This window comes from Micropterus dolomieu, linkage group LG20, assembly GCF_021292245.1.
Source record: "Micropterus dolomieu isolate WLL.071019.BEF.003 ecotype Adirondacks linkage group LG20, ASM2129224v1, whole genome shotgun sequence".
NCBI classification, from domain to species: Eukaryota; Metazoa; Chordata; class Actinopteri; order Centrarchiformes; family Centrarchidae; genus Micropterus; species Micropterus dolomieu.
Genome location: NC_060169.1, coordinates 27627566 through 27642914, shown reverse-complemented (window position 1 = coordinate 27642914; position 15349 = coordinate 27627566). Strand labels below are relative to the sequence as shown.

Genomic DNA, 15349 nt, shown 5'->3' with positions numbered 1-15349 from the left:
TAACGTGTTATTCCTCTGTGCTGCAGTTGTCTGGAGATGAAGTTGATGTCCCACGCCCAGCACAGGACCTCTCTCATTCAACCACGCTCGCCTCTATTCCGCCAGCTGGGCACCTCCCAACAACAACCACACACCTGCTGAATCTCTGTATCACTAAGTACGATTAAAGTCTGTTATAAACATTCCTCTGTGAGTCAGAGCCTGCTATTGAGTCCGAACCCACAAAAACATAACACTACATATAGTTTCTGGATTTTAAAAACCCTCAGACACCATCAGTCCACCATTAAAGAGGTGGTATTGTGCTTTTAGGCTTTTTCCCTCTTCTTTACTGAGTTATATATCTTTTTTGTGCATGTAACAGGTTTGCAAAGTGAAAAAGCCCAAAGTCCAGCCCAAAGGGAGTTCCCATCTCCCACAGAAAGCTCTGCTTTGAACCACTTGAAAACAGATCGTTTGTAGTCCAGCCCTTCACTTCCTTTACTTGTAACGTCACAATGAAAACGCCTCATAAAGCTTGCCAAGCGGCTAGCGGGGTCAGGCACGCCCTCAAACCAAGCTAGTCTGAGCGGAGGCCCTTTGGCTCAACTCGCCTTTGTTGTTGTTTGTTTGTTTGTTGCACCTGTACCTGCTTCCAGGTTAGTTTTTATGGTATCACCTCACCTGTGTCGAGGTTCCAAGTGAGCTGAGGGATGCTAAAATGTAATGTGAAAACACGATAGACTGCTGACTGGTCAGAGGGAATATTCACTATTCACTGCATCATCATTGTGTGCGCCAGACAGAGGCCAGTAACAGAAAGTTTTATATTTTACAGTTTTCGTTTTGAGGTGAGAAATCAGCTGTGTAGATTTCGAATATTGACAGTTTTATGAGAAGTGATGGCGGAACAAAAATGTGCATATTGAATAATGTCGGAGTTGAGGAGCTCCGCAAGTGGCTGCGGGGGATACCTGTACCAACCCGCGGGAGGTACGTCTGAGGCCGGCCAGCCGCCCGCTCACAGAGCCCTCTGCTCCCACCGTCACACAGACCGCTGCAGCAACAACAGCAGAGGAAAACACAGCTGGAAGGTTTTCATACCGCTCATCTGTCTTTACATTCTGAGGAATGTTGAAACGTTTTAACCGTAGATATATTTTAAGAGCTGGTGTGTGTGTCGCATTGAACATTACGTCGCGGCAGTTGTGTGTGGCGTCGCTATGACGACAAGCTACGTACTATCTCTGGGTACTGTCTGCAATAGAAAACGGAGCAGGGCCGAGTAGAGTCGAGTCTATCGATTTGCTCTATGGTTGCATTTTTCTGCAAGGCAGCATAGATCGTCAGAACACCGGCAACAGTTCAACATTTAGTCCTGATGGTAAGATGTGGAACAATGATGTTGTGTGGTTGTGGACTTGAGAGTAACTTACACCATCTGCTAGGTTACGGTCGCAGTCTGAAGCGGCTTTGATTTGGATCACACTACCTTGTTTCTTACGACCGGCCCTTCTCTGCTTCTGATTGGCTTGTAGTCCTTACCTGGGAACTCTGCATGTGCAATTCCCAACAAAGATTCTGTACAAGTAAGATGCATCACTCTGTAGCTCAAGAGCAGAGCGTACAGCACATAGGGTGAAAAGAGGAGCTGCAGCAATGTGCAGTATGAGAAAAATATGGTGTTTATTTTAATTAAACCATGTAAACCTGTTCTGGTACAACCCCTAAATAAGATTTTGAACCTGAAAATGAGCATAATACCACCTCTTTAAACACTCGGTGTTGGAATAATAATATTTCTTTTTTTAAAACAAGGTAAAATTGTGAGAGATTTCTGTTATTTTGTCACTCTGTTGTTTTGGTTTGAGTGTACTTAAAATATACAAAAATACAAAATATACAAAAATATCACTTTACTTTCAGACCTATCCATTTAAGACAAAGAGAGAGAGGCCTAACTACTAGGCTAAACACGCATGTCACAGATATAAATGCTCTACTGTAGGTCACAGTGTTGTCACAGTGCTGAATACCCTTCCTCCTCACACCGCTTATAAGGCAAAAGTTTGAACCAAGAAAATATAATCCATGTTGTTACACACTTAAACCCAATTAGACTGTTTAACAAATTATATCATACAATTATTACACAACTGTTCAGGGCCAATGTTGTTAAGCGTACTGTGAGTGATCATTAATATAATTTATTGAGCCTGTTGTGAAATTGTTTAAGAGTCATCATCCCTTCTCATTCTGTCTTGTGTCCTACCTGTGCTGTGCCTCTCTTGTTAGCCCGGTTGGCAAACGGATCTGGGAAGAAAACAATAGTTGTGGAGATCAGACTGGATTTTGCCAAGGAAACTGATTTGAGCAATGACAATGACATCTAACAGGGCTGGACCAATAAACTGACTAAGGTTATATATTGGCTGATGTTAGGTTACTTTAGATATATTGGTATCTAAAAGCCATATCAACATTGTTTGTTATGTCTTTACAGCATGTTATGTGCCTCTTATTACATTCAATTTATTTATATAGTACCAATTTGCAAGAAAAGTTATCTCATTGCACTTTTCACAAAGAGCAGGTCTAGACTGTACTCTTTGTAATATTATTCAACAATTCCCACCATGAGCAGCACTTGGTGACAGATGCAAGGAAAAAAACCCTTTAACAGGCAGAAAAACTTGAGCAGAACCTAGACTCAGGAAAGGTGGCCAACTGCCTTGACCTGCTTACATATCCTTTTTGTACACTGAGACTTTCCATTGACTAGCCTACTTTAGAGTCATGTGGTCTTCGAAAATAAATATAAACTAAACTTATAGTCCCCTAGGTCATTTGAAGGCACTCCTCTATCCAGCTGGAAACAAAAATACTCTGTTGTTTGCCTAGTTTGCAATACCAAAGATGGCAACTGGTTGCTTGTTTTTACAAAGTAAGAAAAATATAAGTGTAGCACATGAAAAAAGATACAATTAACCTGGTACAAAAATTTTTCATTATGTGTCATATATATAGCAGGGAAAGAACAGTTGGCAAATTAACCCTGTATGGTTTTGTCTAAAGGAAAGATATCTTAAGATGTTGTGGGCAGGGTCCAAAATTAGCACCTGTCACTCATCAAATGCAAGTAAAAATCTATATTGGTTATCAAACATAGGCTACACCCTAAAGTTAGGACCAGGTTTCACTATCAGATATTCTCACCACTGTTTGTATGTTGTACTTTAGTTTTATAGACAGACAGTATCATGATTCAGGGTTCCAGACTAACATTTCCACTGGTAGAAACTTTCTCAGTTTGTCCACCAGCACATGATTTGGTCCACACCCTTTTTCCCCGGATTGTACTGTGAGATGTACTTAAACAGGCTGTATGTGCATTATTATAGCGCACATAAACTACTTCTGTATAAAGTCAGGGCTCTCAAGTTTTATCAAAAATGTGGAGCGACTCAAATATTTGCAATAGCGGCCTCTTGGCCCCAGCCAATTCTCACAAGTTTTTACTAGAAGTTCAATTTCACCTATAGTTCATAATTGACCTGAATAAATAGAAATTATAACAACAGCTAAATCTGATAAAAGACTATTTAAATATATATACTTACATTTCAAAAATACAAATGTATCCAAAATAAAAAGAAATTTTGCCCCAAACGAGCCCACTGAACAGCAAAGCTCAATATATGTTGTACGCAGAACTTGCCCCACGCATGTATGCCAAGCTGTGTGTGAGTAGGCTAGCTTATAAATGGTGTGTTGTGTTGTAATTGATTGATGAACATTTTAATGCCTTGATGACAGGGGTAGGGGGCTCCCACTTAGAGCACTGTGGCTCAAGGCCAGCCATTTTCACTTTCATGATGGAGGATAGCTTTCTGTCCAGAGCCAAATTAAAGAAAAACATCTCTAGTCCTTTCCTTAGTTTCAGGTAGTCAAAGCCAAGCTGTGGTGGACAGTAACAAAGTAGTGCTGTACTTAAGTGCACAAGGTATTTGTACTGAATTTGAGTATTTGCTTTTCATGCCACTTTCTACTTCTACTTCACCACATCTTGAAGTGAAATATTGTACTTTTTACTTTATCTGACAGCTTCAGTTACTAGTTAGGCCTACTTTAAAAAATAAGCTTTTTACACACTAGTAGAACTACATCAGTTAGGCTAATTGACAGAATTATAATGTATTTTTAATCATTTTGAGGATTGGATTGACAAAATAAGCATTGTGAAGGTGTCACTTATGGGCCCTGGGTAACTGCGACAACATTTCTCACTATTTTCATAATTTATTACAATCAATTAAAGGAGAAATACAGCCCACATTAATGCATAAGGAATAATAATGTAATGATATAATATATGATAGTATAACAGTCATAGGGGCCATTTTTCTTTCTGCTTTGAGTAGGCTACTTTTATTTTTAATAGGCTACTCCTACATTTTCCTGCATATAGCCTACTTACATACTTTTATATAACTTTTTCAATGCAGTACTTGCAGAGTATTTTTATGGTGAGGTATTAGTACTTTTTTTAAAGGATCTGAATAGGCCTAAGTTAATTTGTTCACCACTGGCTAAAAATGCCAAAGCTTCTGGTTGCAAAGAGGTTGGAGAATTTTTGACTGCATCAATAATAATTCAGCAATTCAGCAATGTGGCTGTACTCTTCCCAACATCAGCTGCTCTCACTGTCACGGCCTATGGATCACAGGTGATTTGTCCAGGAATCCTAAAATCAAAATGCTTAAAAAAAAATAAAAATAAAACTAGTTACCGCATCCATCGGGTGAAATAAAGCACAAGGTGGCTTGCTGCAGGAGCGCGGATATGGTTTTGTGTGAATATACAGTGTGTTGTTATAATGATGGCTATAATCTCTTAATTAAATATTTGGTAGGTTTAATAGTGTACAGCAGGTACGTTTAACACAGCCCTTTAATTTAACACTTGTGACTCTTGACACTGTAGGTTACAAAAGGTTATCCCCTTCAAGTACATATGACAAACTTTCAGGCAGTTCAGAACTTGATGAATACCATTTGCAGTTTCATCACTATCTTCAGAAAAGTCAAGTAACTTGAACAGCACTCCACCAGACACAGAAAAACATCTCAGGCACAATGGAAACATTTTTCTGTTTCCCTTGTTTGAGGCGTCGTGGCAGCAGAGTAAAACAGATCTTTCAGGATATCCCACACAGTCTTTGGTCATAAAACATTCATTGTGATCATCTCAGCTTTCGTTCTTACCAAATGCATCTTCTTCACAACATTTGAGTCATGAAACAACGCACCGTTTAGCTTAACAGGGCAGTCGGTGCTGTTGTAGCTGAGCCTATATTTGACAGTGTGATACACGTATGAGGCTTCACTTGCCGCTATTTTGTGAATCTCCACAGTAGCTTCATTTAACTTTACTTAACATATACTGTGGCGCGTGAGGGGTGGCTGTGATTGGATGATGACAGGTGTAGGTGACCATTGTCAAGTGTCGTGATCAGCACTGCTGCTGTTGTATTAGTCAGTCAGTGGTTAAAGTTAGATCAGCGTAGTAGTCAAAACAAATCAATTAGACCTAATGTAAGGGATATCCCGGCTACTACGGGACAGTTGGCAACCCTACTCACGGTGAATGCGTAATCCTTGAGAGCCCTGATAAAGTCATAGGGCTAACGTTAACGTTACTTAATCATCCATACAATATTTATTCCACCACCCACATGCAGTGTTAAGATTCCTTGTCATACAGTAATTCTTAATGCATGTATATTCCATATATCTATCTATCTATCTATGTTTAGCATGTTCTAGGTAAAACTGGAGTGTAGCATGTCAGCCCGCGCCTGGCCGGTTCTCACGCTGAACGAAGGTTAGCATGTCAGGTGTTGTTTAGCCTGAAAGTATCAGCACAGAACCTGTCTAACTTACTGGAAATGGCCACCAGTCGGTCATGGAGGTTAAAACGCTATGGGCGTTTTGTTCCAGGCTCTATGGAAAAGGGAGGGAAGCCTTGGAAGGTAACTGACGTTTACTTAGTGCGTGAATAGTTGTTGAACTGCATCATACTAGCTAGCTAAGATTAGCTATTCTCCTATTAAGCTAACGTTAGCATCTATTGAGCGTTGCATTAGCTGTCCTTATTGACAATGATTTACCAGCTAAAATCGACCGTCATTTCAGCTGTTTTGGCTTATTATACAATTGATGTGTGCATGCATATGAATTTAAACTAACTTTATACATTGTTAAGTTTTACTTGGGACAAAAATCTATATGCTAGCTAGGATAATTTACTTGCCTCAGCATGTGCCTCACCTGTAACGAATCATTAACTTTACACACCAGTTTTCTTTTTTGTTTTGGAATAATGAACCCCAGAAATTAATAACTCCCAAAAGATTATTAAAACAACTGCATTTGAATGTTTTTTGAATGTATTTGACGTTTGAATGTTATTTCCATAATCCTGGAAGAGTCAAAATGACGTTATTCCTCTGCACATTTGTTAATTACAATGTATTACAATTTATTGTGTGTAGCTTGAATTAAGTGACACTCTTTGTACAATGCATGAATAATATCAGTTTAAGCTAAAGTCTACTGATTAATTTTATCAAGAGAAATCTGTACATTTACTGTAAACACAACCACTGTTGTGCATCCATTGAAAATAAGTCTCTTATTATTAGAGGTCACCATTTAGATCTTAAAAAACCCATCCCTATCATACTACTAGATCTTAAACCGATGACCTGAAAATACTTATTTTGCCTGAGCAACAGTCATACAGACATAAGGCATACATAAAATATTCAGTTAACTAAAATGAGAAAAGCAGCTTTTACTGAAAGCTGCAGCTTTCATTTGGTAGCTGTAAACAAAGAATTCAGAGTCTTTCTAGTATATGTTGGAGGGAATTCATGTTGACTGATAAGACCTTTGTTTGAAGCTTTACTCTCAAGTAAAACAGTTCTGCAGTGATTCCCATCCCTGTTTTAAATTCAGTCTTGCTACTCGTGGTAGTTGATGTGAAAACAAAATACTCAAATGCACTTCAGGACAGAAAGACTCCACAAATAGATGAGGAATTCAACAGTAGCTTAATCAAAATAAAGAGATATTATGTCAGTCTGCATGTGCTTGGGGAAGCCTTCACTGCGTGAAAGTGAAGGAACTAACTAACTATGGGAGTTTTGAGGATAGCTACTGGTGTAAATTTCTATAATACTTTTCTTAAAATTGTAAAATGATTAGGCTATAGGGTTTTCCAAAAAGGATGTAGTGGAAAATTAAATGTAAAACTCACTTGGTCTAGTTGTTGGAACAGTGTAGGTCTATTCATTGTGATTTGCATCTGTGTCATTTTAATGTAATTACTACAATGTAAGTTATTATTAATACCAGCAATGTCAGTCACATCACATTGGCTTATGGTAAGGTATGATGCTCATTTAGTAGTATTTTTGACTAGGCCTATTTGGAAATTCTTTTATAATTAGTAGTTCTTTTTAGTTGCATTTATTTGTCAGACACATTATTCAAAGTTTCAAAATTATATCTATAAGCACAGCCTAAGTGATGAGTGAACTTTGTTGTTTTCTATCATAGATAGAACAACTACTGTGTGGAAGACTGCATGCTTAATGTCACACATAATCAGATGTCCTAATTTATAATTTCCTCACTTCTTTATTTATCTTCAACTTGCCATTTATCTGTGTTGACTTTTAAAATATCAGCTGTGAGCTGGGAAGACGAAGATCTGGGGATAGTATTTTGTGCTGGAACAAATTACAGGAGAAGTGTAGCTTTAACCAGAATTCTGGTTTGTCTTTCATTAACTGCATCAGACTCTAGATGGCAAGCTGGAGCTACATGTTCTGTGTGAAGAAAGGGACAGATGGCTATGGAACCAAAATCTACCTACATTATACATTATACTGTGTGACAGCTCTGAGAATAATTTCAAACTATTCAATAAAACTGAGTTTAGGTGCATTTACACCCATGGGACCACATTGCAGGGTCTAATATAGTATTTAAAGCAATTTGTGAGCATGGAATTACAAGATTTTATCTGACAGTTGTAAAAAGGAATTACTGTAGACACTTGTGATCCACATGGGGTAGTGCAACATTTTTTAAAAATAAAATGACACAGTGGCTCACCATATAGCTGCCAAATCATGTGCTCACAGATACAACTGTATAATTCACTGCTCATGGACCGCCTTGTATAACTCAGTTTGAAAAATATCTGTTTTAAATTCATCATGAGTTGATCGGAAAAATCTAAACTACTCACTTTAACTTTGCACTGGCTTACATTCTCTTCTCTTCACCAGGTATTTGAGGCAAATGGTAATAAACCAGAAATTGTTCTCACAATTATGGAATCTGGATACTTGCTGGTATTGCAAGGACAGGAAAGCTTGGTAAGAAGACCATGTGTCTAGATTGACTATTTTTGTTTTCTGTTGTTTTGTTTTCCATGAATTGTCCCATATGAGTTGCACATAACAGCTGATGATCAAGCCTTGTTTTCCTGATCAAGGTGAACTGTTTAGATCCAGCCTCTTGGATGTGCTTGTTGGTGATGAGAAGGCCTATTGTGCCTTGTGATATGATTTAATACCATACATTTTGTTCTTGTTTTTGCTGATTTCAATTCTGGCAATTCACTGTAGAGTTTTGCCATCTTTCAAATGAATTGTTTGAAATGTGTCCAAGGAAGGTTAAAGTTAAGGGCAAATGGACTTGGTTGAAGATGCTCAAAGATGTTTTACCTCTCACCTTAGAGGCTTACGTACTTCTTCAGTTCAGTTTTCAGGGTTAAAAAGAAAGAAACATACAAAAATAAGTCCTCTATTGATGGTTTCCATATGGTATGTATGTGAAAGATCAGTAGTTATAGATTTAATTATGCAAAGCTTATGGTTCAAAATATCAAAAGCAAAGACAAAAACACAAAAATGAGAATATAGCCTCCTTCAAGATAAACAGTCTCAGGAATACATAAAAATCACCTTAAAAAATGGTGTAGAAGTTCTCTGGTGTACATCAATTTATGTTGATGTTCCTGTAAATGTAGCTAATAAGACCTTGACATTTGGACACTAGACTGTACCAGGTGTCCAGTGCACGAAACACTGTGTTGCAAAAGTGTTGCAGTGTAGCTGTACTTGAAGCTCTCTAATTCAAAAAATAAATTGTGGCTATAGAGGAATTGCATGAAATCATTCAAGGCTGTAGTTGCAATTGTCATGCTCTGACACTGGCAATCTGTAGTACGTCACAGTTGTTATTACTGGCTGTGCACACCCATATGCAGGGAACACTTAATATGAATTGTATTAATTATTAGTAATGCTGCTCCAAAATGACATTCCTGGATGGGACATGACTGACTCTCCCCAACGAGTGTACATTTCATACGTATCATGTAACACTACACTGCTTTTGTGTTAATTTTCAAGCTTTGTTTTTCCCAAGGATTTTTTGTGAATGTAAATAAATGAACAATCATCTGAATTACACCTTTCACAAAATGGCTAAAGAAAAGCTGCACCATTCTCTTGGCAGATTTTCTGGGATGTAAATGTGTAACAGAAATCTGCTTTTCCAGATAAAAGGATTCGATGAAGGCCATATGAAATATTCTGCTGAAGAGCTTGACATTTCTGCTCAAACCTGATGGGATTTGACTGGACTGTTTTGGTTGGGTCAAACCAAATGTTCCTCACAACTTTTTGTGTACAGGTTCAAAATAAGTTTAAAAAATATTATTGAGGAAATTTTTAGCTTCGTGTAAAGCGAAATCCCACTTCAAGCTTGGTTCAGATTTTAAAACTACCATTTTACGTGGTAGTCAGGTTTGGGTGTGAATTTACATGCCTTGCATGTACTTGACATTTGTTATCCTGTTCGTGCATTGGTTTTTTAGCCAACCTTGGCACAGCAGAGTGCCATCTTAATTCTTGGTAGGCCAATACGAGTTGCGGACAATCAGGCAAGGAAGTCACCGCAACAAATAATGGTAAATACTGTGAGTTAAACCAAAATTTTATTCTATAGGTGTTACACTGCAGAAGTCTAGTTAAGCATGTAAGCTAACACTAAACTTAGAAAATTACTTTGGGGGGTTTTACCAGTTACTTTGGCCTTTAGACATGACATTAAAAGTTAACTTCCTGCCCTGCAGACAACAGAAATTTGAGGGACTACTCATTGTCTCATTAATGGAGCTCTGGCAGGTGACACAGCTATCTTGCTGCACCAGGATGCCGAGCTAGACTGCAGAGAGCTTTCACCAAGGATGATAGACTGGTCTATTATAGATTGGTGCAGTGAATGCTCAGGAAATTTCAATACAGAGAGCTTCGGGCCTATAGGTTACATGATAAGGTTTGATGGAAACTTTTGAAATTGTCTTTGAACACAATGGAAATTTGCTGTATCAGAGAGAATCGTGAAGTTACAGAGGAGTGTCAGTGCTCTCCTTAAAGTATGGATACTCCTGACACATGAAAGTAAAGTCAGTTGTCTTTACTACTACACTCCAGTTTTACCCAGAAAATGCGAAACAGTACATTCTTTACCATAGATAGATAGACTACACATGCATTAGGAATTACAGTATGACAAACAATCTTAAACCCTGCATGTAAGTTAGGTGCTTGAATACATGAGGTATGAAACACAAATCATTCCAAAAGAAATTCCCTCATTTGATGAGCCCTGTCTTGTAAGCCAGCCCAAAAACTCCCACATGTCGTCGATTGGGTTTGGAGCTGGTGACTGTGAAGGTAATAGAATGTGATTCACATTTTCATACTCGTCAAAACAATTTAGTGATCCATGCATTTGAATGAAAATTCATATCCAATAATGTGTTGGTTTTTTTTCCTAATTGCTATGTATTACAGCATTTAAAAACAAAGTGTATCCACGGAAATCACAAGCTAACTAACTTGGTAATATATTTTTTGCACTATAGTCACTACTAAGATTACTATTACTAAATTGCTAAGCGTGATAGTGCTGTCGGTTTCAAAAATGTGTATTATTAACGTTGGAATGATGCTGCTAGAGTACAGTAGAGCACCTTCTCCCTGGTGTAGTGCCATTGTTCCAAGGAAAACCCTGTTTATATACCTAAATTGCTATTTTCAAAGTCATAACAAATGTATTTGTAAAGCAAATTTAACAGAATAGACTAATCAGTATATTAGGCTATTGTTAATGTTGTATACATCTGCCTGTTTGATTCTGTGTGTAAAACAGAAAAGCTCGGCATGAGCCTCAAAGCGGTTACTGAGTAAACAGAGACCCCTGCAGACAGTTTTAGGTAACATCTGTTTCTCAGTCAGCTTGGTTAAAACTAAAATACTCTCTTGTTCCCATTCATTTCATCTAGTCATTTTTACAAGAAGTGGAAATCTTTTTAGTTGGCGTTGTACAAAAGAAGACGATTTTGCATTCTTAAAATGTACCTGTCCTGGCTGCTGAAAATGTTTATTCTCTTGTCTTTTCACAGGATACAGTCCCTTTGCTCTGCGGCTCAGATTGTCTCAAAATACACCATAAATCTGATAACCTGATGTTTCGATTTAGTGTGGAGGTGAGTTATGAGATGCATGGCAGTCTGAGAATGGGTGATAATTACTGTCCTACATTTTTCCTTCAATTAATTCACTTGCAAGACAATTGTATTTATTACACTATACCAAATGAAAAGGGAAAACTAATAATACTCTAGGTTTGGATAAGAATAATATATAATAAAATATTCCTCATACTGAAATTATTACCCAGATAATTTTCTGTTAAATTTGTTGTTCAGACATGAGTTGCCTAAACATCCAATTTAACGGTATCCTTGTTCACTAAACCTTTTTTAAACTTAATTAGATACTGATTTCACAAAAGCAACATACAGTACGGGCTGTGGCTCAGGAGGTAGAGCGGGTTGGCTGTTAATCGGAAGGTCGGCGGTTCAATCCTGTCTCCCCCAGTATGCAAGATACTGAACCCCCTGGTGGCTCTTCAGTAAAGTCATAAATGTAGTGTAAAAGCGCTTTGAGTGGTCGAAAAGACTAGAAAGGCGCTATACAAGTACAGAGCATTTACAAACCACAGAGTTGGTTTTCATTGGCACAGTTTAGATTGACAGATACAGTCTGAATGTATTTATCTGCAGGGTGAGAGCCGCATGGTGAGGATGCAGTTTGCTGGAAGTAGCAGGGCACACGCTATAAAAGAGTGCTCAAGTGCTGTGGAGAAACTAATGGAGTACATGCCTGTTGCCTCTCAGGATGACGCCCCACTGCCCTCCAATCAGTCCCCCACTGAGTTCACTGCACCAGAGATACAGGTTGGCCATTTTACAATTCAGAAAATAAAAATTTTATTTGTATTAACTATGTCCCCATAGTTATTGTATATCAAGTATATCATTGTAATGTAAATTACCATAATTAAAGTTATCATATTGTCATTACTCATTGCTTAATAAACAGTATTGTCACAATGCTGTGGTCATGAAGGCTTCATGAACAGTGGCTGTATACTCACTAGATGGCGCTATATACAATACTGTCTTATTCTTAGAGGTGACACGATAGCACGAGGGTGGACTGAGATAAAGAATATACTGCACATGACTCATTAGCCAATCACAATACAATATGGTGCAGAATACAGTATGTCCCACCCCAAACACACACGCACAGGCAGGAATGTAGAACAATAATAAAATTAATTTATAAATATTACCATCAAATTGGCTTATCATTTCAGCCACTAAAGAAATTAGTTCTTAATATCACCTTTAACAGTCAAATTGTTGATTATGAAAACAGTGATTTCTGTCCCAAACCTTAAAAAACAACAACAATTTAACATGCCATCAAAGCATTTAGCCAGTTGAAATTCACACTCTACGAATGACATACTGAAAGAGTGAGATTGTTGGTGCTGTCATTCAGTTCTGCTTCCTTTCAGTGGTGGCATTTTATTTCCTTTCAAACTTGAAAACACTCAGAGCATTTGGTTAATTAGAAATTGGATTCTGAATAAAGCCAGCGGTCTGGCTTGCAACATGTAACATGAAGGACAGAGAAAGGACTGGACTTGAGTTTGATGGGTTTGAATGTGACCTTTAGCAAACAGACACACTGAAGGAGTTCACAGTGAAGATGAAAGGGCTTTGAGTGGTGGATATCTTTCAATTAGTAATGACCTCTTAAATACTGTGGTGTTGTGACGTGGTCCTTAAATCTTTTTTCTTCTTTTGTATGTAACCCTGTGTCAGCAGACCTGCCACGGAAAGGCTGTGGGAGTTGAGCCTGAGGTTGTCCAAGGATCACTGTCCATCAAGCGTCTTACCCAGGTACTGATCTGTAAAAGTGAAACCTAACAAATAACAAAATTGAACATCCACTGTCATACATATTAATTGTAATTTTGTGTTAAATTTAAGTAATGACCACAATGTTTTCGTTGATTTTCACAAGGTGCAGGTTGCTCACTTTATTTATTTCCGTAAATTAGTAACCCTTACATAGGCTACTCAATTAACTGTTTTCAAAAGTATGTGTTGGACCTTCCACAGCACTTCTTAGGAGAGGCCGCTGTGACTCTGCCTCAAGTATATCATCATGGTTCTTTGGCACAAGGTGACTTGGAGCCCATCCTGCGTATTTGTCTGCTGGATCCCAGCTTTCATGCATTTGTGGAGAAGGTGGAGGGGGAGCTGAGGAAACTGCTTCAAGAGTAAACAATCTCAACAACAGCTGAAGGCAAAAAGGTCAAGTTAGTGTAATGTGCTTTTTCTTATACAGTTTGTGTAGGCAGTGCCTGGTGGTGGAGGTGGAATGTTTCTTGCTGTGCTGCCGATGTTTGAAATGTTGTTGCACATTAGTTGTTATGGTATATGGCTTGAAGAGGATGCTTTGAATGGTATTGAATTTAGGTGTTTAGAGGAAGAAGAGGTCAAATGAAAAAATCTGGATTAATTTTCAAACTTTTTATTCAGAAAAAAAATATTGGTCTCACTCATATGTTTCATCGTGGCTATATACTCTGGTCCCTCTTTTCCCACCTTAATGCAGGTCCATTTTCACCGCAACACACATGGATACATTTGAAAGAGGAGTCATGCAGCTACAGCAGTGAATTTTGCTATGCCAGCTTCCAAGTGATCCCACAATATTAAAGCTTCACTGAGTAAAACAAACTGCCCTCCATATATCTATTTAAGAATACATATTGCATAGGATTATAGCCATGCTATACAGTTAAAGAGAGAAAGAAATAAAAAATAAAAATCAATAAATGAAATTGGGAAATATAAAAAAAATATTTTTTTACAGATTTCCTATCATTTGAACACTCATACTTCAACATATACAAGACACCTAAGTTACTCTGGAAAGAAAATAAAAATTATACACATATCATTTTTGTTTAGATAGTTTAACACACAGTAGTCATTTTCTTTAATCACTCTCAATGAAATTTAAATACTGCCATACATTGAAGCCCTTGCTTCACAATAAAAGTTCTCTTAAAAGTGGACTTCTTGTCACAAAATCAAACATAGTTAAATGACCATGATATGCTGTACAAATTTTCAAGAATAAAACTAACTAACTATATATATATATATATATATATATATATATAATATATATATATAGTAAGGATGACTCCATAAAAAAACACAGGTCATTTTAGATGCAAAAAAAAAGCCACACGAGGGATAACAACAGAAAATGTCTATTCTGAGTATCCTATTGCGTAATTATCTTGCATGCATTGTACATGATATGTAATACAAAAGGGATCACCTCATTTGAGGATATGATAAAATTAATAAAGGAGACACCAACAGCACATTAAAAATGTGTACACCTTTGTGGTGGTTTTAATCATTATTTGTCATCCTGAAATCTCCACGTAAGACTGAATAAGGCATGCTTAAGACAGCCATTATGTTCTTTTTGTTGCCAGTGTTACGCTGATATTGTTTCTCATAAAATGAGACAAGATATGCTTTTTTGAAAACTGCCCGGAGCTCTATCCACCTCTGATACCTTCATGTAGTCAAAAAAATGCAGTTTAGCCATCTCATCTGTGGAGAGAAAATCAAGAGAAGGCGTGACTATGGATAATCCTCACAGTGAGTTCTATATTTAGCCCCCATCCCCTTCAACACTGTCTTACTTGAGTAAATTGCTTATTTCGTATTCCTCTGGCGAATGTTTTTGTCCTTGTGGTTATTTGTTGAATTTGTTTTCCTAGGAAAGAAGCAGTTATGATTTAGTGACCTAAAGGTAATAGCCATTCAAATCATA

The 15349-nt window shown here is 37.6% G+C and overlaps 2 protein-coding genes across 6 annotated transcripts in view; one reads left to right on the top strand and one right to left on the bottom strand.

The window, feature by feature from the left end:
- Window positions 1–5482: 5482 nt before the first annotated feature.
- rec114 (REC114 meiotic recombination protein) lies at window positions 5483–15254 on the top strand. Of its 4 annotated transcripts, XM_046032928.1 has the most exons (7): window positions 5491–6010; window positions 8339–8428; window positions 11530–11613; window positions 12193–12366; window positions 13306–13383; window positions 13606–13800; window positions 14105–15254. In XM_046032928.1, the coding sequence occupies exons 1-6, from the start codon at window positions 5927–5929 to the stop codon at window positions 13768–13770; spliced, it is 675 nt and encodes a 224-aa protein (XP_045888884.1). In that variant the 5' UTR covers window positions 5491–5926; the 3' UTR covers window positions 13771–13800; window positions 14105–15254. The 4 variants fall into 4 exon arrangements, with proteins under 4 accessions (XP_045888886.1, XP_045888887.1, XP_045888884.1 ...); XM_046032930.1 differs by having other exon boundaries at window positions 5483–6010; window positions 12307–12366; window positions 13606–15254; XM_046032931.1 differs by having other exon boundaries at window positions 5490–6010; window positions 12307–12366; window positions 13309–13383; window positions 13606–15254.
- The window catches only part of nptnb (neuroplastin b), a 53246-nt gene continuing 52601 nt past the window's right edge, over window positions 14705–15349 (bottom strand). For both annotated transcript variants that reach the window (XM_046032925.1, XM_046032926.1), the window contains 2 exons: window positions 15219–15292; window positions 14705–15126 (listed from right to left, as the gene is read on the bottom strand). In XM_046032925.1, the coding sequence (XP_045888881.1) occupies window positions 15232–15292 (61 nt within the window). In that variant the 3' untranslated portion in view covers window positions 14705–15126; window positions 15219–15231. The remainder of the gene's footprint in view (window positions 15127–15218; window positions 15293–15349) is intronic.